At 56.2% G+C, this 20,742-nt stretch overlaps 11 protein-coding genes across 11 annotated transcripts; 7 read left to right on the top strand and 4 right to left on the bottom strand.

The window, feature by feature from the left end:
* Positions 1 to 542: 542 nt before the first annotated feature.
* Positions 543 to 1,634, top strand: GLOTRDRAFT_68702 (uncharacterized protein). Its single transcript, XM_007862911.1, has 3 exons — positions 543 to 760; positions 815 to 980; positions 1,033 to 1,634. Exons 1-3 carry the CDS (start codon positions 643 to 645, stop codon positions 1,523 to 1,525), a joined length of 777 nt encoding a protein of 258 aa, XP_007861102.1. The 5' UTR covers positions 543 to 642; the 3' UTR covers positions 1,526 to 1,634.
* A 75-nt stretch (positions 1,635 to 1,709) lies between these two features.
* On the top strand, positions 1,710 to 3,025 carry GLOTRDRAFT_124520 (uncharacterized protein; the record flags this gene model as incomplete). The annotated part of the gene is made up of 4 exons (XM_007862910.1): positions 1,710 to 2,010; positions 2,066 to 2,188; positions 2,236 to 2,678; positions 2,744 to 3,025. 4 exons carry the CDS (start codon positions 1,710 to 1,712, stop codon positions 3,023 to 3,025), a joined length of 1,149 nt encoding a protein of 382 aa, XP_007861101.1.
* A 147-nt stretch (positions 3,026 to 3,172) lies between these two features.
* Positions 3,173 to 4,838, bottom strand: GLOTRDRAFT_135395 (uncharacterized protein). The gene has a single exon (XM_007862909.1). The coding sequence runs from the start codon at positions 4,751 to 4,753 to the stop codon at positions 3,602 to 3,604; it is 1,152 nt and encodes a 383-aa protein (XP_007861100.1). The 5' UTR covers positions 4,754 to 4,838; the 3' UTR covers positions 3,173 to 3,601.
* Positions 4,839 to 5,444: 606 nt separating this feature from the next.
* On the bottom strand, positions 5,445 to 7,515 carry GLOTRDRAFT_68700 (uncharacterized protein). Its single transcript, XM_007862908.1, has 5 exons — positions 7,348 to 7,515; positions 7,170 to 7,286; positions 6,551 to 7,105; positions 6,168 to 6,498; positions 5,445 to 6,112 (listed from the first exon to the last, which is right to left on the bottom strand). The coding sequence occupies exons 1-5, from the start codon at positions 7,460 to 7,462 to the stop codon at positions 5,632 to 5,634; spliced, it is 1,599 nt and encodes a 532-aa protein (XP_007861099.1). The 5' UTR covers positions 7,463 to 7,515; the 3' UTR covers positions 5,445 to 5,631.
* A 362-nt stretch (positions 7,516 to 7,877) lies between these two features.
* On the bottom strand, positions 7,878 to 9,656 carry GLOTRDRAFT_53242 (uncharacterized protein). Its single transcript, XM_007862198.1, has 6 exons — positions 9,461 to 9,656; positions 9,241 to 9,350; positions 9,053 to 9,181; positions 8,773 to 8,994; positions 8,173 to 8,723; positions 7,878 to 8,119 (listed from the first exon to the last, which is right to left on the bottom strand). Exons 1-6 carry the CDS (start codon positions 9,570 to 9,572, stop codon positions 7,963 to 7,965), a joined length of 1,281 nt encoding a protein of 426 aa, XP_007860389.1. The 5' UTR covers positions 9,573 to 9,656; the 3' UTR covers positions 7,878 to 7,962.
* Positions 9,657 to 9,813: 157 nt separating this feature from the next.
* On the top strand, positions 9,814 to 12,178 carry GLOTRDRAFT_109128 (aspartyl-tRNA synthetase). The gene is made up of 8 exons (XM_007862907.1): positions 9,814 to 10,025; positions 10,129 to 10,270; positions 10,326 to 10,688; positions 10,746 to 10,892; positions 10,945 to 11,104; positions 11,165 to 11,555; positions 11,609 to 11,732; positions 11,788 to 12,178. Exons 1-8 carry the CDS (start codon positions 9,997 to 9,999, stop codon positions 12,061 to 12,063), a joined length of 1,632 nt encoding a protein of 543 aa, XP_007861098.1. The 5' UTR covers positions 9,814 to 9,996; the 3' UTR covers positions 12,064 to 12,178.
* A 92-nt stretch (positions 12,179 to 12,270) lies between these two features.
* On the top strand, positions 12,271 to 12,958 carry GLOTRDRAFT_124515 (uncharacterized protein; the record flags this gene model as incomplete). Its single annotated transcript, XM_007862906.1, has 2 exons — positions 12,271 to 12,837; positions 12,890 to 12,958. The coding sequence occupies 2 exons, from the start codon at positions 12,271 to 12,273 to the stop codon at positions 12,956 to 12,958; spliced, it is 636 nt and encodes a 211-aa protein (XP_007861097.1).
* Positions 12,959 to 13,283: 325 nt separating this feature from the next.
* GLOTRDRAFT_68692 (HSP20-like chaperone) lies at positions 13,284 to 14,168 on the top strand. Its single transcript, XM_007862905.1, has 3 exons — positions 13,284 to 13,575; positions 13,636 to 13,855; positions 13,914 to 14,168. Exons 1-3 carry the CDS (start codon positions 13,436 to 13,438, stop codon positions 14,010 to 14,012), a joined length of 459 nt encoding a protein of 152 aa, XP_007861096.1. The 5' UTR covers positions 13,284 to 13,435; the 3' UTR covers positions 14,013 to 14,168.
* Positions 14,169 to 14,373: 205 nt separating this feature from the next.
* Positions 14,374 to 16,704, bottom strand: GLOTRDRAFT_53233 (SPRY-domain-containing protein). Its single transcript, XM_007862197.1, has 4 exons — positions 16,216 to 16,704; positions 15,069 to 16,160; positions 14,603 to 15,005; positions 14,374 to 14,547 (listed from the first exon to the last, which is right to left on the bottom strand). The coding sequence occupies exons 1-3, from the start codon at positions 16,613 to 16,615 to the stop codon at positions 14,647 to 14,649; spliced, it is 1,851 nt and encodes a 616-aa protein (XP_007860388.1). The 5' UTR covers positions 16,616 to 16,704; the 3' UTR covers positions 14,374 to 14,547; positions 14,603 to 14,646.
* Positions 16,705 to 16,907: 203 nt separating this feature from the next.
* On the top strand, positions 16,908 to 18,452 carry GLOTRDRAFT_30050 (CBS-domain-containing protein; the record flags this gene model as incomplete). Its single annotated transcript, XM_007861980.1, has 6 exons — positions 16,908 to 17,121; positions 17,203 to 17,361; positions 17,421 to 17,620; positions 17,679 to 17,927; positions 17,976 to 18,152; positions 18,225 to 18,452. The coding sequence occupies 6 exons, from the start codon at positions 16,908 to 16,910 to the stop codon at positions 18,450 to 18,452; spliced, it is 1,227 nt and encodes a 408-aa protein (XP_007860171.1).
* Positions 18,453 to 18,980: 528 nt separating this feature from the next.
* GLOTRDRAFT_124511 (S-adenosyl-L-methionine-dependent methyltransferase) lies at positions 18,981 to 20,696 on the top strand (the record flags this gene model as incomplete). The annotated part of the gene is made up of 6 exons (XM_007862904.1): positions 18,981 to 19,328; positions 19,384 to 19,495; positions 19,559 to 19,818; positions 19,870 to 19,900; positions 19,950 to 20,006; positions 20,056 to 20,696. The coding sequence occupies 6 exons, from the start codon at positions 18,981 to 18,983 to the stop codon at positions 20,694 to 20,696; spliced, it is 1,449 nt and encodes a 482-aa protein (XP_007861095.1).
* Between the last annotated feature and the right edge of the window lie 46 nt (positions 20,697 to 20,742).

The raw sequence follows: 20,742 nt of genomic DNA, 5'->3' as shown, positions 1-20,742 counted from the left end.
CCTTACTTAGCCAGGCTCCTAAAACCATCTAGGCTGCATCTAGTCGCGGGGCATTTGTAACGTCTACCCACATACACATCTGAAAAGGGTGGTCGAGTACTTTCGCAGGCCACTGTATGTATGTGGTATGGAACATCTCAATAGTAAATGGTTTAAAAGTTATAAATGGCAGTCCATATGGGTCTGATTGAGCTAAAACTAGGATGATTTATGTCTCATGGACCCTCCAGGAAGGTATGGTTAACGTTAGAGTGGTGACGCAGGACCTCTAGCGAGCTCTGACGCGCGGCACAGTTGTATACCATTTGTAGTAGTCTTGTATTGCATGCGTCACCTGGTGGCTGACTCTTTGGGCCCCCTTCAGAATTTCACTTGTACAAAGTGTAGCCTGCATTATCTCCCCTGAAACAATTCATGTATATACATGTGCTGTATCTTTAAAATCTGGTGCATTGATTTGTAGGTGTAAGAGGGACTCGACTGTACAATTAGAGACAGGTGCTCATCTACCGAGTCTTTTTTGAGGAGGCGCAGGATTGACGGTCGAACGTGCGCTCGACTTTGTGATCGACAGGAACGGCTTATAGCTCCCCTCTCTCCTCCCTAAAATGGTGTCTCTCTACCCCCAGCAAGCCAGCAGACATGGTCGAGCCTGTCGCGCGTATACGCTTGTACAAGCCGTCCGAGGAGGATGACAAGCTCGTCCGCTTCGTGCTGGGCAAGGCTTACATGGGTCTTCTTGCAGAGGCGAATCAACGAGGTGCGTATATACTATGGCTTATGTGGTCAGAATATAAGCTTACCCTTCGTAAAGCATACTTCCACCCGTTAATGATCGCGAGCTGGGTAGCGATGTCCTGCATATTCATTCAGGTCATGCATTGGTGGCCGGACTATGATGCCTTTGGATGGCTCAGCTTCCTCAAGCCATTGCCTGCGTTTGCATCCATGGCGGTGCCATTCATGTTTTTCATTGACTGGTAAGTTCTTCGCCATACCTCATTGCTCCACATAACTTATGGTCATCATCAGGAGGAACCGCCCAGCGTTCGAGAAGCTGACGCAGAACACACTGCGCAAACCAGACATTTTCGACATTGCGTCTTACTACTCCCGCTCGCCCGCATCCGGGCTTTGGATTCTCGAATACGGCCAGAGCTTTGTGGGGCTCATCGCCGTCGACGCTTCGCCGGACTCCACCTCCGAAATCACCATCTCGGCGGACACGACCTGCGAATTCACGTCTGGCACCTCCGCCGTCGCGACTATCCGCCACTTCCACGTCGAGGAGAAGTATCGCAAGTCGGGAGTGCAGGACGATCTATTAGAGCATGCGTTGCGCCGGACGTTCGAGTCCGCTGAGCAGGTGCAGAAGGTCCGGATCGTGTACTGCCCGCTTGCGACGTACATCGGGGAGTGTCTGCGGAAATATGGGTTCCGCACAGTCGAGCATACTAGCGTATCAGGAGTCAGCTTCGAGGAGTGCGCATTGGATAGGAGCGCTTGGGAGAAAAAGTCGATATAGGCCGTGACCTGTGCTCAGAAAACGTGCTGGACTGCTCTGGATATATCTCACATCCCCGTAATTTATTATTTAGAGGGACATGCATAAATGGTGCTATAGTGTAGCTCTGTCTATCCTACGTGTCCGCATCTAATCGCGAATACAACCACGGGCAAATGAGATCTCACGCCGATCTTGCTTGAAGATGCCGTTACTCCTCCCGTCCATCCTTTCCAACACCACAAAACCCCCAAGCCCCGTCCTCCTCCTCGAGTCCTCGCTCACCGCAACATGCCTGCCCCTCCTCCGCGCGATACTAAGTCGCAAGCACAATCCTCAGCGAAAGGGCACGGTGCTCCTGATATGCCTTTTGTACCCGCCGAGCTCGCTCGTAGGTGCGGATGAGGATCCTCAGGTAAAGGTCCTCGATAGGACGGGGAATGTACCCGGGTACGACGAGGAGTGGACGGATCCGCGCGAGGAGATACTCAACCTCATCAAGGACGGTGAGCTCCTCTGTGTTACTCGTATACCGAGCACTAAATGTACACCGGATCCCAGCCCCGCCAGGCCCGCTCGAAGTCATCATAGACTCGGCCGACACGCTCGCCGCAGACCTGCGCTCCGTGTCCGCTACCACCACCTTCCTCTCCGCGCTCCTGACCCTCCTCGAATCGCGCCCGGGTAAGCCCCCCTCCCCCTTGCCCCTCGCCCACTCACACCGCCTACAGCCCCCGCCCGCCTAACCCTGCACCTCCATTCCCCCCCAACGCCCCCCTCCCCCAGCCCGACGCCCCTCCTCCCGCTGCTCGCCCAAACGCGCTTCTCCCCCGCGCTCACGCACCTCACCGCGCACCCGCCCGCGCTGCTCGCGCACATCGCGGCGGCGTACCTCACCCCCCCGCCGCCGCTCTCCGCGCCGGAGCGCTTCTTCCGCGTGTTCGCCCCGCTCGCGGCGCGGCGCGGCGAGGTCGAGCGGCTCGTGCTCGGCGGGGACGGGGCGGAGGGGGAGGGGGAGGGGGAGGCGGTGGTGGAAGTGGTCGTGCGGAGCGCAGGCGGGCGGAGGGGCGTCGAGCGCGTGCTGGAGGGGTGGAAATCCGGCGCGGCGTGCTCGCTCGCGGAGATGGACAGCCTGCGGCGCGTGTTCGCGCGGAAGGGCGGCGCGGGCGCCGAGGTGCGTCCCCCCCCCTCGTTCGTCAGGCCAAGTGACTGATCAGATGGGTGCATTGTCGTGCGCAGGAGCAGCAAGCGGCCGCGGACCCGGCGCACGGCGTGCCGTTCAACCTCAGCCTCACGCCCGAGCAGCAGCAGGCGCGGGCGCGCGTGCCCTTGCCGTACGCGCACGAAGGCACGCGTTCCCCGCACCCCCCTATCCACTCGACGCCGCGTGCTGATCACATCTTCTTTCGTGTTCTAGGGCAAGCACCCGCGCCCGCTGCGCCCCCCGGGGCGATATACTACGACCCCGATTCGGCGGACGACATCGACGACGACGATCCGGATGAGGACCTGGACATATAGCTCCGAGAAGGAGCCGCGATGTCGCTGCTCAAAGAAAGAGCGCCTTCATCCAAGGGCCGTGCATCGCGTCCCCTCCAGGTCCGACCGGTGACCCCTCGACATTGTAGGAGACCGTGGCATGCGCATAGACATGAAATGCATACGCGGCACGGCCATTCTCATGTACAATTACTACAATAAACTGCACCCGCACCTATACACATATTTAGAGAACCCGCACACCCATGATGTCGTCAATCTAATAATGAATACAGCGGGTCTATACACAACACGAGGAAGGGAGGGACATGAACACGACGATTCGGAGGAAAAGGAAAAAATGTGATGCGAGTGCGATGCGATGACATGAATCTAAAGAATGAGGCTGGAAATTATGCTGGTGGAGAAGGTGTTGAAGGGTGTATGCAATAAGTTACCAGAATCGCGAACATGCAGGGTTCGACAGGAGCTGAGGCTCTGCGCGTGCGTATGCACAGTCCAGTGTGGACGAGAGTGCCGGGAATCGGACGAGGACCATATATCTTGAACTGCGTCGTGAGCACCGCAGACCGAGGCGCACCCAAGATCGAGGACGACTCACACTACCGCGGCCTCCCCCGACCCTCCAAGGTCCCCACCAAATTCAGCGCCAAAACGCTGGCAACCTCCCAGCGCCCGCGCCGCTCCTGGCCGGCATGCATAATCGTCGACGACGAGGACGAATGCGCGTCGTACCCCGGCAGCCCATCCCCCTCCTCCTCCTCCGACTCGTCGCTCTCGCTGGACCTGCGCCCCGCGCCGGTCGGCTTCCCCTCGTACTCGACGTACACGCCCGGCGCGTAGCCCGCGTCGTACGGCAGCGCGCGGCAGTAGTACGTGAACTCGAGCTCGCGGTCGCGGTCGCGGTCCCGGCGGCGGCGGCGACGGCCCGCGGGGGATGCGGAGGGCGAGGACGCGCCGACGAGCGCGTCGAGCTGCTCGCGCGTGAAGGTGGCGACGGGGGCGGGCGGGCGGTGGCGCGATGGCGAGGGCGAGGGGCGGGTGTGGTAGCGCGGGAAGGGGTTGTTCGGGTTGGTTGTGCGGACGGGGCGCGGACGGGGAGAGGGGGGAGCGTTGGACTGGGAACGCGGGCGCGAGGCGGGCGGGTTGTCGCTCAGCGACGAGGGGGACGGCAGGGGGGAGGCGGCGGCGGGCGAGGACTTGGGGGAGAGACGCGGGAGGCTGAGGTGGAAGGGGAAGAGGGTGCGGCGGGGCTTGGCCGTGGCTTTGTCTTTGCTCGGGACAGTCAGGCGCGAGGAGCTCGCAGACGACGATGCGGAATGGACGGAGAGGGAGCGGAGGAAGGGGAACGAGGGCGACTTTTCTTTGCTGCTGCTGGATGGGGAGGCGCTGGTGGACGCGGAGGAGGGGCTGGCGGGGGAGAGCATGGAGCTGGCGGGTGAGAGCATGGAGCTGGCGGGGGAGAGCATGGCGCTGGTGGCGGAGGAGCTGCTCGGGGACGGTGCTTTGAGCGGGAGGGCGAGGTGCAGAGCGGGCGGACGGGCATGCGCAGAAATACGCTGCGAGTCGGGGTCGAGGACGGCGGACGGGGCGACGGCCATGCTGGCGCGTGGCGGACGAAGCAGTACGACGCTGGCCCGAACAACCTCGACGCGAGTGTCGACGCGATTTAAGAACGGAGGCCGGGTAACAGCAACCGGCACTCGCTCCATCGATCCCGTTCCAAGTCCTTCTTCGCCCATTCTTCATTTCTTCATCCCCGGCTGCTCCGTCCCCGCCCTTCTATTCCGCCCGCGTCTTCCCTTCTGCGCGTCCTGCGACGCGTCCATCCTCCGTTCCAGCTGTCACCGACGTTGGCGTGCGCGACGTCGACGAGACTGGTTGGCAGAGCGAGGCCGACGAGGCGGGGCTTCTCCCGACGAGAAGCGGGCCAGCGTTGGCGGCGTTGCAGGGTTGCTGTCATCCGCCAATATGGAAGCATCACTTCTGCTATTTATACCCGGCTTCTCCCGGGATCTCTGTCTTCTCTCCTGCCTTTCGCTGTCCTCGACAGTCCGATCGTGGATGGTCTGCGATGTGCTTTATTCCATACAACGAGCATTGTATTCTTTAGTACGAGCTTTCCATGCCACATAGTTCTCGTGCAGCCGTGTTCTCAAGGTAGCCTTGTCTAAATAACCGCCAGCATCTATATTCGCTAGCCACGCCTCGAGAACGTGTCGGTGGCTTCCCAGAGTCATCCCCGCATACATAGCTTGTTTGCAGTCCAAGCAGTCATGGGGGCTGCCTTCTCTACCTCGTGTGTGTACCATCGGCATAGGGTACATGACAAACCCCGAGATCTGACGTCGTCCGTGTATCATCGTCCGTGGACGCACGCATGCTATGTAGCAATCTAACACCATTTCATGCGAGTGCCAGAGCCTGCAACCTGAATCGTCGGCTTCCCGTGGCGACAGTATTCATCCCGGGCCTTCGTGTAGTCGCAACGTCTACGTCTATAGAGCACGGGCGTCTACAAGGTACAAGATACGGATACAAGAGCAATTCCCTTGAGCACTAGAAAGAGACAAGACACATCGTTCCTCCGCTAGAATACGTGGCAGACAACAGCACTAACCCGTCCCTCACACCACCGCCGTGTCCTCCAACTCTTTCGCCTTCTTGAAGCTCCGCGACCTCGAAGCGCTGTGCCCGCTCTGACTTCGCCCGCCCTGGCTCCGACTCCGCCCCCCGCGGCTGCCCCCAGGGCTCACCGCGTCCAGCTCCCTCTTCCGCCCTCCCCGCCCTCGGAACACGTCCCGCTCCCCTCCCCTGCCCCGTCCCCTCCCCCACCCTCCCCGCGCGCTCTGCGAATTCGACCCGCCCGCCTCCCCGTCGCCATTGGCCGGTGCGTCGTCGTTGCTATCCCCACCGTCCAGAACCATCATTTCCGGCCCGAGTGCGTGCACGGGCGTCGGCAGGCGCTCGGGCGGGATGGTGATCTTCGTGAAATCGAGCGCCGCGCGCGCGGTGCCCCCGCCCCACGCCTCCGACGCCTGTCTCTCCATCTCCCTCAGCACAGCACCTCGTATCCTCGGCCCGTTATTCATCAGCGGCGCGGGGAACCTGGACACAACACTGCATCAGCAAACAAAATCCACCACGACCGCCGCCCACGCACCTCGCCCCCAGATGGTTCAGCACCAACCGCTTCGCGCCGATCCGCCGCGCAAACGCGCCCGCCATCTCGGGCGTCGAGTGCCCGCGCTCGACGCACTTCTCCGCGACGAGCTCGCGGCTGCGCTTGCTCTGCGGGTCGACGCTCGTGGGTATGTACGCGTCCGTCGCCTCGTGCACGAGCAGCGACGGCGGCGGCGCGCGGCACAGCGGAAGCACGGGCGCGGGGTCGGAGGTGTCGCCCAGGATGACGAGCTTGCGCGGCGCGTACGGCGGCGCGGAGGGGTGCGGGTTTTCGGAGGGGAGCGCGGTGAAGACGTAGCCGATACATGGGTCTGCCGCGCACAGGGTAAGCTCACGGTACAGGCGGGCATTGGGGGTACGTACCGCGGTGGATTATGGGACCTGCGTCGACGGATACTTCCCCGCCGCCCGCCTCCACGCTCACGACCTTGCGCCAAAAATGGCGTTTGTCCGCCCTGATATCGCGGCCGGCGAGCTCGTTCGGGTGCAGCCCGTCTTCCGCGGGCGCGCTCGGCTCCTCCCACAGATCCTCACCCTCCTCGTCGTCCTCCTCTTCAGTCTCCTCTTCGCTTTCCCCAGGCTCCTCGCTCGCATCACGCGTCTCCGGCACGCCCTCGCCCTCGCCCTCGTCGTCCATCTCGCTCTCACTCGCATCCGGCATGGGCGCGTCCCCACTATACGCGCGGCCCGCCGCCCAGTCCTTCCGCATGAGGAGCTCGTGCACTACGAAGAAATCCTCCGGGTGCGAGCGCGTGTGCGTGACGCTGATAATCGTGCGCACGAACTGGCGGATACCCCGCGGGCCGTAGATGTCGATCCGCTTCGGGTCGCGGAACGTGCTGTACGTCGCATCCGAGGTCGTCGGCGGCGCGCGCAGGACGTTGCGGATGAGGGTGATCAGGCCCATCGTGTGGTCCGCTAGTCGAGTCGCAGATTTATCTCCGAATGTACTGTACGAATACGTTGTGTTATGCAGACGTACCGTGCATGTGCGTGATGAAGACCCGCGTGACTCTGCTCGATCGTAGGTACATCTGTCCGTGGGCTCCACGCGGCTGAAAAGTAAATTGGCGGACTGTCCCTTCTGCACAGTCAACCACTGCAACCGCGCATCGTCAGCGCACCTGTATGTATCACGAGCGCAGAAAATTGTTACGTACTCCATAGCGTACCGTCGCCCATCATGTCCACGACCAAGCTCGAGCAGTTGCGCGACTCGGAGGGGCCCCCGCCGCTGGACGTCCCGAGGAACGTAACGTTGATATACTGGGACATGTGGTTGGTGGGTCGTAGCAGTGTCGCTCGTGCGACCAGGACGCCAAGGCGTGGAGAACCCGGCGTCAAGTTAGCGGGGTACAATGATCCAACCCTAACCTGAGCACGTGCCGAGCCCAATGTTGCCCCCCGACCAATCAGAGCGAGTGCAGGGTTCGAGCTAGCAGGTCAATATCGAATTCCACAACTTCGTGAAGATCGACGCTGTCTGAGCTCTGCCTTCTCGAAGCTTACATTCGTATATAGTGTGTACGCATAGCTAGCGTATATCATATCCTAAAGACAGAACGGGGTAGATAGCCTCCATAATCTGGTTGTGGCCGCTCAGCCTCCCGTTATCTACCGCTACCTCAGACGAGACGAGTCGTGAGGTCAAGGGTGAGCGCACGTCGCGACGCTACAGAACTCCTGATCTAGTATATTCCAAAAGCCTCCAAAGATGTCATTCAAATCTCATAAATACACGATATGCCGATGACCAACATTACAACATCCAGAAATTACAGGTCACCTCTGACAGCCTTGTTCACGCTCTCGGCAAAGTACTCGATGTTACCACCGTTCAAGCCGGCCATGGAGATACGCCCGTCGGCGGTCATGTAGATGTGGGCCTTCTCCGCCAGAGCCTTGGTCTGGGCAGGCTGCAGGCCAGTGAAACTATGCCCACCCGTTACCATGCTGTCTGAGCATAACGTAGCGGAGATACGTACCTGAACATGCCAATCTGGCTCTTGATGTGGCTCCACTCTCCTGGCGTCTTCAAATCGCCGCTGAGCATGTTGTACAGCTTCTCCCTCATGGAGATGATCCGGTCAGCCATGCCCTTCACCTCCTTCTCCCACTCGCCGTAAAGCGCCGAGTCGCTCAGGATCGTGTTGGCGATCCTGGCGCCGTGCAGCGGCGGGTTGGAGTACATCGGTCGGATCACGATCTTCAACTGACTTTCCACGCGGGCCTTCTCCTCGGGGCTCTCGGTAACCAAAGAGAACGCGCCGACACGCTCGCCGTACAGCCCCATGTTCTTGGCGAACGACTGAGAGAGCGCGATCTGGTGGCCCTGCTCGACGAAATACCTGACGGCGAAAGCGTCGCGGGTAGTGTCACCGGAGGCGAAGCCTTGGTAGGCCATGTCGAAGAATGGGAAGAGTTGCTTCTCCTTGAAGATGTCGGAGATTTCCTTCCATTGCTCGGGAGTGGGGTCAACACCGGTGGGGTTGTGGGCGCAAGCGTGCAGAAGGACGATGGATTTCTCCGGGACATTCTATATACTATATGGGTACGAGTGCCCCAGAGGTTAATTGGCGACATACCTTCAAGTCCTCCTTCAGACCTGTAAAGTCTAAACCAACGGTCTTCTTGTCGAAATAACGATAGTTCTTGACCTCGAGGCCAGAGTCCCTGAAGATGGGCGTGTGGTTGCCCCAACTGGGAGTTGGCAAGTAGATGGTCTTGCTATGCGGGTAGAACCGAGCAAGGAAAGCACCGCCGATCCGGAGGGCACCGGTCCCGGAGATGGACTGGACTACGGCAACCTGAGATCGTGAAGAAGTTGAGGGACGTGAGGGTAACACCACATACACCGGCACTCACAGAGTTGGACGCAAACGGTGCGCTGTCGGCGCCATAGGCCAATTTGGCAGCGTTTTTCGTGAACTCGGGAAGACCGGCGATGGGAAGGTACTCTTTGTCCGGGTTCGACGTAGTCAAGATCTCCTCGGCCTAGGGAACCCAGTACAGGATCAGCAAGCAAATAACCCCACAGTATACGCGTTACGCACCTTCTTCACGCAGTTGAGTACATAAGGCTTTCCCTTATCGTCCCTGTACGCGCCGACACCAAGGTTGATCTTCCTCGGATCCTTGTCGGCCTTGAAAGCCTCCGTTACACCTTTAGCATCCCAAAATGAAGCAATTCAGTTAAATTCACGAGAGTGCCGCGGTCCAACCATGCGTGAAAGTTCACCCAGGTGAACGGCGAGGGCTTGGGAATAGCCGTACCTAAGATAGGATCGGGAGGACCAGCGGGAACGGTCGACCACGTCGAGACGCACGCGGCCCGGCGAACAGAGCTGGTCGTCACACGAGTCAGGGGACGAGAAATGGCCAGCATTTTGAGGAGGATGGAGGAAAGAAAGAGAGGGAGAGGGGAAGTTTTTTGAGTCGCAATGACACGACGGAGCTTTGACCGCCGCCTGTACGCGTTCGAGAATGCGGTCGGGTCAGGGTCTGAATCGGGTATTCGGGGCTAGAGCTGCCGGGTCCTCCCGGCTGCGCCGACTATTACAAATTTGTAGTCGAGTAAGTGGCTGCTTGTAGTCCCTATACAAATGGGTTTGTAGTCAACTACAAATGAGACTAGCCGGTGTTTACAAGGAAAGATCACCGATAAGATAGCAAAAGATCAGTGAAAGTGACTCGTCTCTAACTCATTTCTGGCCGGGCCTCGAGTACTCTCTCCACCATCTACTTGAGCGCAAAATCTTCGATCTCCAAGTCTTCGCGCACAACAACTTCGAGCACGGAACAAGAACACTATGGCGGAACCGGTAGCTCCCCCAACTCCGTAAGTACGCTGTCCCGTCAGAGGCGGATTTAATCCAATCCTCCCGACACCGCCCGTATCTGTCTTCACTATGTCCGCATTTCGTGCTCATCACTTCCCATAGTCCACCGGAGGGAACCGAGGCCAAGGGCCCGTCCAAAAACGAACTGAAGAAAAAAGCTAAGGAGGCGGAAAAGGCGAAGAAGGCTGCAGAGAAGGCTGCCAAACAAGCAGAGCTGGCCGCTCAGCAAGCGGCTGCAGAGGATGTGAGCAACCGTCAGCTTTCGCATGCGGGTCACTTCCCTCTAACGCACCGGACAGGACTTCGCCAAGGAGTTCTATGGCAAATTACCCCTTAACCAGTCCTCCTCCCGTCCCCGCCGCACGCGGCACCAGATCAAAGACCTCTCAGAGTCTTTGGATGGACAGACTGTGCTTTTGCGATGCCGTATACAAACATCTCGCGCGCAGGGGAACAAGATGGTGTTCCTCAACCTGAGGCAGAGGACTGATTCGGTGCAGGCCGTGTTGACAGTGAAACAAGGCGAGGTCAGTAAGCAGATGGCAAAGTGGGCCGCTGGTCTTTCCATGGAGAGTATTGTGCTTGTGGAGGGAGTGGTGAAGAAGGCTCCGGAGATAATCAAGAGTGCCACCATCGGGGATGTCGAAATCCACATCACTCAGGTGAGTCACCTCGGTCACTATTGCTCGCCTGAGCGGCGTTGAATATCCGCTCTGTAGCTGCACCTAGTGTCTGGTATCGAGGGTCGACTACCATTCACGCTCGAGGATGCCTCAAGACCCGACGCTGAAGTTGAGACATCCGAAACACAGCTCAACCGTGTCCTCCTAGAGACCCGACTCAACAACCGCGTGGTCGACTTGCGGGTGCGTTGCTATTTTGCGCGGGTGGTGTCTCGTTATAATCAGTAACTACCAGACGCAAACCAATCAAGCAGTCTTCAAGCTGCAGCATGGCATCGGAGCCCTCTTCCGCGAATACTTGGAAAGCAACGGTTTCACTGAGATCCACACGCCAAAGCTGCAGGGTGCGGCGACGGAGTCTGGTGCATCTGTATTCAAAGTAAACTACTTCAAGGGTGAGCCCCGTCTGATGGCCGTCTCACTTCGGTACTTATCTCCCTTCGTTACCTGCGCAGGTGACGCCTTCCTCGCGCAATCTCCTCAACTTGCCAAGCAGATGGCCATCGCTGCCGATTTTGAGCGTGTCTACGAAATCGGCCCCGTCTTCCGCGCAGAGGATTCCAACACGCATAGGCACATGACCGAGTTCGTCGGACTCGATCTGGAGATGGCAATCGAGGAGCACTACCACGAAGTCCTGGAGCTCCTGGACAATCTCTTCCTGTCGATCTTCCGCGGTCTGAGGCAGAAGTACTCGAAGGAGATCGAGGCGGTTAGGAAGCAGTTCCCCGCGGACGAGTTCAAGTGGCGCGAGGGCCCTGAGGGGACGCTGAAATTGACGTTCAAGGAGGCGACTGACCTGTTGGCGGAGGACGGTGTCCCGAGGGAGGTGTTGGACGATATCAAGTACGCTTTGTTTTCCTTGCTAGGTGAAGGATGACGACTAACGAATTCTATAGTACGGAGAACGAAAAGAGGCTTGGGCGGATCGTAAAGGCCAAGTACGATACCGACTACTTCATCATTGACAAGTTCCCCATGGAGCTCCGTCCATTCTACACTATGCCGGACCCTAATGACCCGGTAAGTATCTTTGCGAACTAATTTTACGAGATGCTGGCTGATTGGCGATTATTAGACGCTGTCCAACTCTTACGACTTCTTCATGCGAGGCGAGGAAATCCTTTCGGGCGCACAACGTATCCACGATCCCAATCTTCTCATCGCGCAGATGAAGAAGAAAGGTATTGAACCCGAGTCCATGAAACACTACGTCGAGGCATTCAGGATGGGATGCCCGCCGCACGGCGGAGGAGGTATCGGTCTGGAGCGGGTGCTGATGCTCTTCCTGAAGCTGAACAACATCAGGAGAGCATCGATGTTCCCGAGGGACCCGAAGAGGTTGGAGCCGTAAAGTGCAGTCCCAACGTCAATCACAATGTATTACGGCTTACAGCTGCGTTGTACGAGTGGAGAGTAGAAATGAAACTGTATTTCTCTTGCAATCTGGACTGGACGCCTAATGTCAGCCCCATGAATTGCCAGCCGCCTGGCAGGCATATTTTATGCGGCCACTAGGCGGATCACAGGGCAGAGCTGCTTCAACTACTGTCCGCCTACGATGTACCTGCACCCGAGGCTGGCTGACAACGCGTTCTGCCCTCCGGACCATGCGGATTGCGGTCCTGGTATAGTCATATCCGACCACACTCCGGGAGAGACCCAGGACGAGAATACCCAGAAACAGGTCCAAGATAGCCCCCCAGGCCTCAGCCAGCAGCGGACTGGCGGGCAGCAGTTCGGAAGGCGGACCTTCGCGGGCGTCGCAATCCTGGGGATCGTCATCATCCTCGGCGTGTTAATCTACGGGATCTTCGGGAAGTGGCCTAGGCGCAAGATCAGGAAGTGGAAGAAACAGCGGAACGAGAGGAAGAATCCACCGCGGCGAATGCGGAGCCAGGGCGTGCAGACAGAAGGCGAAGACCTCGAGAAACAAGAGGAACACAGCGATCCAGAGAAACAATGTTACTACGAGCTTGAACCTTGGGCAACCACCCCGGCTACGCTGGTTGACGACACAAGCCCTAGGTTGTCTCTTGCTTTGGGGGACGGCCCTTTGCTCCCTGGTTGGACCGAAAAGAGTGAACCTGGACGCATTCAAGCAGAGGCTACTCCGAGTCCGGCAGAGGTTAGTCCGTCCTACCATTTCTCTGCATTACGAGCTGAGTATAAGGGACTAGCCCACAGACCTGAAGCAAGTCGAAGAGAGCAGATCCGTGTACAGCGTCCTCTCAGGCTCGCAACACTGAGGTTTTCGTACCACTTCAAGGCGGAGGATCGACATGGTTTCCACATTTGGGCAATTACCCCAGATCCACAGCCACATCTCCTGCTTCTTTCTTTCCGTCTCCCCGTTACTCCTTGTGATATCGTTTCATGAAAGTTCTGGATTACCTGTACCGTTCTGCCTACACTGAATGCAACTTGGGATCCGTCATCCTCCCTGTGCTCGTCCAAGGCTTCACGCCGGCTAAGAAAGCTCCAGAAATTTCGGCGACCCGAACGACGGTGGAATGACGTCTGCATGACCCGCCCATTCAATCATTTCTTGCCTCATCATCGTCGGGGACGATCTCTGGAAATTTCGATGCTATGCTGCGCTTGAGGTATAAAAGGCGGACCCTGCGCTCTGCGAGTCCTTCAGAATAGAAAGCACAGGATACCCAGCAGTCACATCTCTAAAGCGCCTTTAATCTTTTCTCCTTTTTCTCTTTTTCTTTCTCGCGATGTCTCTTTCTCGCGTGTACGAACCTTTCTTCTCTTTCTCCGACTTCGACCGCCTCTTTGATGAGGCCTTTGCGGCTCGCACAAGTGACAACAGCCAAGTCAGCCGCACTGGCTCTGCAGGCGGGCCCCTCCGACCAAGGTATGTAATACAGTGTGCGTATGCTTTGTGTCGAGGTGCATACTGACTGGCGATTTACAGGATGGACCTGCATGAAGATGAGAAGGCCAATGTCGTGACGGCAACATTCGAACTGCCCGGCCTCCGCAAGGAGGACGTGCAGATCGACGTCCACAACAACATGTTGTCCGTCTCGGGTGAGAGCAAGATCTCGTCAGAAAGGGATGAGAACGGGTACGCCGTCCGGGAGCGGAGATATGGCAAGTTCTCCAGGACGATCCCACTTCCGCAGGGTATCAAGGTTCGTACCATTGTGATTCTGCGAGGTGCCGAGCACTGTACTGACTTATTATTTACAGCCCGAGGATATCAAGGCGTCCATGGAGAACGGCGTCTTATCTGTGACGTTCCCGAAGACAACACCTGAGATGGCTCCCAAGAAGATCACGATTTCATGAAGGGGTTTTGGGTTGAATGGGATGTTTTGAAGGGATTGACTTGCTGACTGTACTGTGTATTATATTCTCACCCAACGCTCGCTAGGTCTGGCTAGCGTCCGTTCATTGTATCAATAGTCAATCCCTTATTGATGAAATGAACTGGTTTCGTCTCGGACAATATGCGTGATATTTTGAGTATACTCTTCATCGATGCAGAAGACTATGTTGCGAAGCGCTCCTGGGCAGACTGGTGTATCTGGGAAGGTCTAACGGGAGCTGTTCAGACTCCTCGAGCCAGTGCGGCTGCATGTTCCATTGACTCACCGAAGGTCAGAGTAATGGGGCATGCCTGATTTTTATCATATGCCGTTCATAATTTGCACGCACAATATAATTCACGGCGAACGCAACAACAAGCAACGATAACATTGAAATACAAATTGAGTGACTGGAATATGCGGTGAATGTGATTACTGATGTGGATGGATAGTCCGACTGACGATCGGAAGGAGAACAAGTATACATCTTCAATGAGATCACGATTATATCCTGACTATATAATACAAGCATCAGGGTCACCTTCAGCAACAACAGCGAGGGACACGAACCAAACTCTAACCGGGCCTGACACTAATACACTAAACAGATATCATCACTGCCGTCCTTCTCTGTCTCGTCTCCATCTATGCCTCTCAGAACGCGAGCCGCTACTGTGGCTGAATGCACTGGAAGGAATAGTTCCCCGTTCCAACGCTGCCGCGATGACGTCAGCGGGAAGATCGATATGAACGCCATCCTGGTATGCGAACGGGTCCAGCGGTGAGTAGCTCGGTGGCTCGCGCCTTAAAGCAGAGACCTCATCGAGCAACGTGCTCGAAGGTGAGAGCGACGGCCCAGCCTGAGCAGAAGAGTTGAGGGCCTGCAAATGTATGTCGCGTGGATTAGGGGTAGGCGGGTTGGGACTGATCGGAGACTCTGGGGGAGGATGGACACGAACCGAAAGTTCAGACTCTGGTTCCACCGGACCAATTTGTAAGCCTATCATCAATTTATCAGAGATACGATAGTCCATACCTGCACGATCCGGAGTAGTCGATCTCGAGGTCGCAGCCGAGGATGATGGGGATGCCCACTCCCCCTCCGTTTCCTCCGCATCAGCGTCCTCCCGGGGAGGAGAAGATGGCAAATTGACATTCGGAGGGTTATGAAACGGCAAATCAGTAGGCGAAATGTATCTGCGGGAAGTCGACGGCCCAGCACCCGAGCTCTCAGCAGGCTCCTCCTCTATTGGAGTGATAGGGGGAGGCGGCGTAGAAGGCGGGGGAGGAGGTGTAGTTGGAGGGCTCTCTGTCACCGAGTTTGATTCCCGTTTCGGTCGACGATGACGATGCCCGCGTCTCGACGACGGCAGCGACCCAACTCCGGGAGTGCTGCGGGGCGACATAGCGTCCACACCTGCAGGAGTCTCCCCACCAGCCTGAAGCAAAATACTCCCACGCTCGCTGCCATACGCAGGGGGAGGTGCCAACGTACCCACGCTCGGAGCAAGTCCCCATTTTTTGACGTTCGCCTCGATGAAAACAAAGCCAGCTTGTCCGAGGTTGACATGGAGACTGCATGCCCCATCCGCACCCACGGTAGGGAAGAGATTCCACCGGGTCAGACCCACAAACGCGTCCTCCAACTTGCGACCGTTCCTCGTGAAGAAAACAGTCCCGGTGCGAGGCCGATATCCCACCCCGACAACATCGCCCTCCTTGAAGCCAGGACCAAACGAGGCAGCGGTGAACGGCCAATTATGAGACTTGTCGCCATTGGAATGATAGGCAACGGAGTAGCGGCTGAGTCCAGGCAGGCGGAAATATGGGTAAGGCTTGGTGGTCAACCCGATCGCGACATTGGTCTCCGGTGGCAGATCAAACATCTTTACTTCCCAATAGTAGACTTCATTGAGTTTGGGAAGGGGCAGATTGGACTGTACGCATGCAGGTGTGGGAGGATCAGGGAGGAATGTGATTTCCGTTCGGCCCTGGACTATTAGGGAAGACAGCGACTCGACATCGGGCTCGAACGACCATGCGGACACGCCTTTCTCTTGTATCGATAGGAATTGCGATAAGGTTATATCGGTGGGGAGGGAATTCGGGGGGTACTGGAGTTGAAACTCTGAGGGGAGGATGAGCGGAGGCACGAATAAGGAGAAGGAATAGCGAGAACGCACCCTTGGCTCGGAGATATGATCTGCGCTCTACCTCGTTCACGCTCTCGAGCCAGCGAGACTCCATGACCTCGAATCCGCCTTCACCCTCAATAAGCTCTTCCCGGCTCATATCAACCGGACCATCGCTATCCCTAAGCAGGATGCCGCGACGCCTGCGAAGCAGGATAATGCATACCAAGAAGACTAGCAGGAGGAAGAGGAAAGTTGATAGTACTATGAGCAGCGGTAGCAGAACAAGCAAAGCTTGGTTGGGCTCATCTCCCTGTTCGCGTATGATGCTTGCGCGAGCGTCGTCTGGCAGGGAGAGCATGTCCTGGATCTTGTCGGAGCTGGACGACACATCGATAGAGTCGACCCACTCCCAGCTGTCAGCTACAGCTTCGGCGAGCATAGAAGCCATTCTCGAGAGCGAGAACGACGCTGCTTGCGTTGTGGCTCGTAAAGACGGTGGTTAACGCGAAGATGAACGAGAGCAGAGTAGAAACCAGTGCTGATGTCTACGGTGGGACGGACATGCCTGCAGCCCAGGAACGTCAGCCGGCCGGAATGTGCCGGAAGGGGGGGTTTTCGGCCGGCATTTCCGGGGTATTCGAGGAATATACGGAAATATATAAGCAGAGCACAAACATGGTATAACATTACCCCGCACGCTGCACAGCCATCGTGGTGTCTGGCCGACAGTGCGAACGATGATGAGTGCGACGCTGTCTCCCAAGCGCAAGTCTTCACAGCGTCGCGGCCGCGCTATCTCGCATGTCCCTCCTCGTCAAGTCCAAGAACTAAACGATGCCGCGCTCAATTCTATACGCGCATACCTGAGGGGACGGCAGTCCTACGATGCGTTCCCGGTTAGCTTTAGATTGATCGTGCTGGACACCAAGCTGGAAGTGAGGAAGGCTTTGCAATGTTTATTGCTCAACGGTGAGTCATATTCCACATATGTGGCTACAAAGCTAAATGTTGATTGCATTGCGAAATCAATGCAAGGCGTCGTGTCGGCGCCGTTATGGAATAGCGAGAAGGCGACGTTTGCTGGCATGTTGACAGTCCAAGATATCATTCACCTTATCCAATATTACTACCACACATCATCATATGACAATGCTGCAGCGGACGTAGAAACTTTTCGGTTGGAGTCCCTCCGAGGTGAGCGTTTATCACACAGTTATTGATAGATCGTGCGACTGACCGTTGTATCCCTGCAGACATTGAAAGGAGTTTGGGAGTCGAGCCTCCTCCTCTTCTCCGTGATCACCCGTCGAGCTCTCTGTATGACGCCGCCAAACTCCTCATACAGACTCATGCTCGGCGTCTACCTCTGCTGGATAACGATACCGATACAGGACACGAAGTCATCGTATCTGTCTTGACTCAATACCGCCTCCTCAAATTCATATCCATAAATGTTAGTTGTATTGCCCAAAGTTTCGAACAGCTGATTCTGAAGTTACCGCTCTGGATAGTGTGCGAATGAGATCACCAAGTTACAGATGCCCCTCCGGAAGTTGGGGATCGGTACCTATGTCTACGCTTCACCATCATCCCCCGAAACCCTAGAAGGTCATACGCCATATCATCCCATTGCGACAGCAACTATGTCTACACCGGTCTTCGACGTTGTACATATGTTCTCTGAACGTGGTATATCTGCAGTTCCTATAATCGATGAAGACGGCATTGTGGTAAACTTGTATGAGACAGTGGATGTGATAGTACGTTGAACTCATGCGATCATTTATGGTATGCTGATGATGTTTCAGACCTTGGTCCGACTCGGGGCGTATCAGTCATTGGACCTCACAATAGCTGAGGCGCTACACCAACGCTCACCCGACTTCCCTGGCGTTGTAATATGCACAGCTTCCGACTCATTAGGCACTCTTCTACAATTGATTAAGAAGCGCAGAGTACACCGACTGGTTGTCGTCGAGGGCGAGGTAAGTAACAGCGCTTCCGCGTCAATGTAATCAACGATGCTGATACCTAAAGTGACTCAGGATGAAGAAAAGAAGGGCGGGAGGAAAGGCCGGCTGCTCGGCATCATCACATTGAGCGACGTCTTGCGCTACCTCATCGGCGATGTTGGGATTGGCGAAGTTGCTGAACCTCCTCCGCTTGCCGCGGAGCATCCTCCTGAGCAAGTCGAACCAACGCCTCTTTCAATGCCAGCAGGAGAAAAACCGGAGGCAGTGGATCCTCCTGCACCCGAAGAGGAACCACCGGAGGCTGCATTGTGAGCGCTGGTGGGAGTGACGAGTGGGATTGCTTGCATGTCCGTTGCCTTGTACGAAACAACGTCCATGCGTGTATGGTTTAGAGTCCATTGTTTTATCCTTGTTGTTCTCTTTGCTAGACGTATCTCACATCCTGTATTATCATTGACTCGAACTGGTGCACTCTCTGGATATCTAATAATCTTTTGTATACGTTGCTTTGACGCTTCTGCTCGCTATCTACGCTGTTTGACGTTTCGATCTTCAGGCAGTAATACGAGGTGCACCCTTGCGCTTCCTGGTAGCAAGGATAACCTTTGCCTACAGCCGGAAGCGGAAGCACGACCGTGACCGTGTCAGTGCCCGGATCCGACGCGTTTTGGGTAGAGCCTGCGCTATATATACTGACCACCTTCCTCTGGCTTGGCTCATCAACATCGGACTCCCATGGCTATGGCACACCTTAACTGACGGGTGTATCGAGTTTTCAGTGCGACGCTGGCTACCCCACAAGACCCTTGGGCGTAACGTGGACGAACCCTCCGCAGAGAGATGTCCAGATTCATATTTCCATCCCAGACAATTACTTCCTCAAAAGTCGTCAATGTACCGCTCGATGTAGCCCTCCGGACTATCCAGGACTTCCCAGAAATGATCAGACTTGACCCGTTGGTACTGGGCTTCGACGCGGACCCTAGGAATCCAAATGTCTACACAGTCAATGTCAAGACAGAACTATTGGGCATCCCATCCAGCAGTCGATACACTCTCAAGTTTATCATGGTCGTTGATGGGTTCGACGTCGCCTGGCGTTCTGGTTTCGGAACTATCTTTGCCGCGAGTTGGCGCGCCAAGTGGGTAGAAGGGAAGACCGAAATCACAGAGAAAACCACGGCCAAGGTATGGAGGAGCTGTATTATCAGGTCTCTACCTGCTAATGTTCACTTGGTGTTAGGCCTTCTTCCTCCGTCTACCATTCATTATGACCAACCTACGGAAGTCACACGAGCAGCTACTGAATGCTCTCGCTTCTAAATTAGAGGGTCAAGACCCCACCCCCAGTGCTAGTCGGTGCCGCCACTTTTCCTCATGCTTTGGCAAGGTATTGACTGTCGTGTTAAGATCCATAGCTGACAAGCAACCTAATATGCACATCATTACATTACTATCTGCACTCCTATTGATTCTTGGGTTACTGTACGCTGGCCGGATACGAACAATAGAAGCCATACTGTCATTCAGTGCTCTGGGTATTGCATGCGCCGTCTATTTCATATGTGGCATGTCGAGCGATCCGTACGGTACATTCCATCTCGCATTGAACCGGCTGCCGGGGGATCCCCCAGAGGGTGACCCGAGGACCGAATGGCTGAACATGGGGTATTGGCGGGTGAGTGACAACGCTCGACTGTACCTTGCCTTCTTTATATCGGTGTTCCAGGACGCGGATGTCTTCCCAGAAGCTTGCGAAGGTAAGTGCAACGCATGGCTTTGCTGAGTCTGGTCCTTATTTCTCCGTAGCTCTTGCTCGCAAAGTCATCGAAGCAGCCGAATACCAGGAAGGGGACAACGTTTTAGGTACGTGTGCTAGCCCAATGGTATGATTAGCACCTTAGAGCCTTCCAAGATGTCGGGCACGGGAGCGGCGAATCCCTCATCCTCCAGCTTTCATATCCATCAGTGCCTCGGCCGTCTAGTGTCACCGGTATAACGAGTCTTCCCGCTCACCACCGGCGGTCTTTCGACCGCATAGTCCGATTGCGGGAAGAAGCTCCTGATTTGAAGTGCAATATTCGGCTTTATGAGGGTGATGCAGTCTATCGCTCCGACGCTAAGGAACATCCTTTAGATCCTGCCTCTGAAGCGGCACCTTACGATAGAATTCTTGCGCTTGACTGCGCTTACCATTTCCGCACTCGCTCAGAATTCTTGGAGCAGAGTCTTGTCCGCCTTGCCCCTGGCGGTCGCATCGCTCTGGCAGACATTTGTTTCGCATCCCTGGACAAATGGACAGCAAGGACACTCATTGCACGGTTCAGTCCTATGCCGAAGGAGAATGTCATAACATCGGAAGAGTACGTGCGCAAAATGCAAATAATTGGATATAGAGATGTCAGGTTGGAGGACATCACCGATGATGTCTTCCCAGGGTTTCAGACGTTCTTACGGTCGAGAGGTGGCTTGTGGAGGATATTTGCGTGTTTTATGGGCGTCCTAGCACGCAATGGTGCTCGTTTTGTAATAGTGACCGGTGCTAAGGGTGAATAGAAATACTCTCGAATCATCTTGCTGCACACTCAGATGACTCATTCGC

Source organism: Gloeophyllum trabeum, assembly GCF_000344685.1.
Source record: "Gloeophyllum trabeum ATCC 11539 unplaced genomic scaffold GLOTRscaffold_00001, whole genome shotgun sequence".
Lineage (NCBI taxonomy): Eukaryota > Fungi > Basidiomycota > Agaricomycetes > Gloeophyllales > Gloeophyllaceae > Gloeophyllum > Gloeophyllum trabeum.
This window is presented reverse-complemented; position numbering and strand designations above follow the sequence as displayed.

What these genes read in the sequence shown, in the direction of transcription:
- GLOTRDRAFT_68702 (XM_007862911.1), top strand. Translation starts at nt 643, where the DNA reads ATGGTCGAGCCTGTCGCGCGTATACGCTTGTACAAGCCGTCCGAGGAG. An exon ending in TGCAGAGGCGAATCAACGAG is followed by an intron (nt 761 to 814) that starts GTGCGTATATAC and finishes CCCTTCGTAAAG; the next exon opens with CATACTTCCACCCGTTAATG. An exon ending in TTCATGTTTTTCATTGACTG is followed by an intron (nt 981 to 1,032) that starts GTAAGTTCTTCG and finishes GGTCATCATCAG; the next exon opens with GAGGAACCGCCCAGCGTTCG.
- GLOTRDRAFT_135395 (XM_007862909.1), bottom strand. Translation starts at nt 4,753, where the DNA reads ATGAAGAATGGGCGAAGAAGGACTTGGAACGGGATCGATGGAGCGAGT.
- GLOTRDRAFT_68700 (XM_007862908.1), bottom strand. Translation starts at nt 7,462, where the DNA reads ATGTCCCAGTATATCAACGTTACGTTCCTCGGGACGTCCAGCGGCGGG. An exon ending in CTTCATCACGCACATGCACG is followed by an intron (nt 7,106 to 7,169) that starts GTACGTCTGCAT and finishes CGACTCGACTAG; the next exon opens with CGGACCACACGATGGGCCTG. An exon ending in CTGAACCATCTGGGGGCGAG is followed by an intron (nt 6,113 to 6,167) that starts GTGCGTGGGCGG and finishes TGTTGTGTCCAG; the next exon opens with GTTCCCCGCGCCGCTGATGA.
- GLOTRDRAFT_53242 (XM_007862198.1), bottom strand. Translation starts at nt 9,572, where the DNA reads ATGCTGGCCATTTCTCGTCCCCTGACTCGTGTGACGACCAGCTCTGTT. An exon ending in CACCGTTTGCGTCCAACTCT is followed by an intron (nt 8,995 to 9,052) that starts GTGAGTGCCGGT and finishes TCACGATCTCAG; the next exon opens with GTTGCCGTAGTCCAGTCCAT. An exon ending in GTCTGAAGGAGGACTTGAAG is followed by an intron (nt 8,724 to 8,772) that starts GTATGTCGCCAA and finishes TATAGTATATAG; the next exon opens with AATGTCCCGGAGAAATCCAT.
- GLOTRDRAFT_109128 (XM_007862907.1), top strand. Translation starts at nt 9,997, where the DNA reads ATGGCGGAACCGGTAGCTCCCCCAACTCC. An exon ending in CAAAGTAAACTACTTCAAGG is followed by an intron (nt 11,105 to 11,164) that starts GTGAGCCCCGTC and finishes TTACCTGCGCAG; the next exon opens with GTGACGCCTTCCTCGCGCAA. An exon ending in GAGGTGTTGGACGATATCAA is followed by an intron (nt 11,556 to 11,608) that starts GTACGCTTTGTT and finishes CGAATTCTATAG; the next exon opens with TACGGAGAACGAAAAGAGGC.
- GLOTRDRAFT_68692 (XM_007862905.1), top strand. Translation starts at nt 13,436, where the DNA reads ATGTCTCTTTCTCGCGTGTACGAACCTTTCTTCTCTTTCTCCGACTTC. An exon ending in GGCGGGCCCCTCCGACCAAG is followed by an intron (nt 13,576 to 13,635) that starts GTATGTAATACA and finishes GGCGATTTACAG; the next exon opens with GATGGACCTGCATGAAGATG. An exon ending in CACTTCCGCAGGGTATCAAG is followed by an intron (nt 13,856 to 13,913) that starts GTTCGTACCATT and finishes TATTATTTACAG; the next exon opens with CCCGAGGATATCAAGGCGTC.
- GLOTRDRAFT_53233 (XM_007862197.1), bottom strand. Translation starts at nt 16,615, where the DNA reads ATGGCTTCTATGCTCGCCGAAGCTGTAGCTGACAGCTGGGAGTGGGTC. An exon ending in ATCATATCTCCGAGCCAAGG is followed by an intron (nt 16,161 to 16,215) that starts GTGCGTTCTCGC and finishes TCCTCCCCTCAG; the next exon opens with AGTTTCAACTCCAGTACCCC. An exon ending in GACTACTCCGGATCGTGCAG is followed by an intron (nt 15,006 to 15,068) that starts GTATGGACTATC and finishes CGGTGGAACCAG; the next exon opens with AGTCTGAACTTTCGGTTCGT.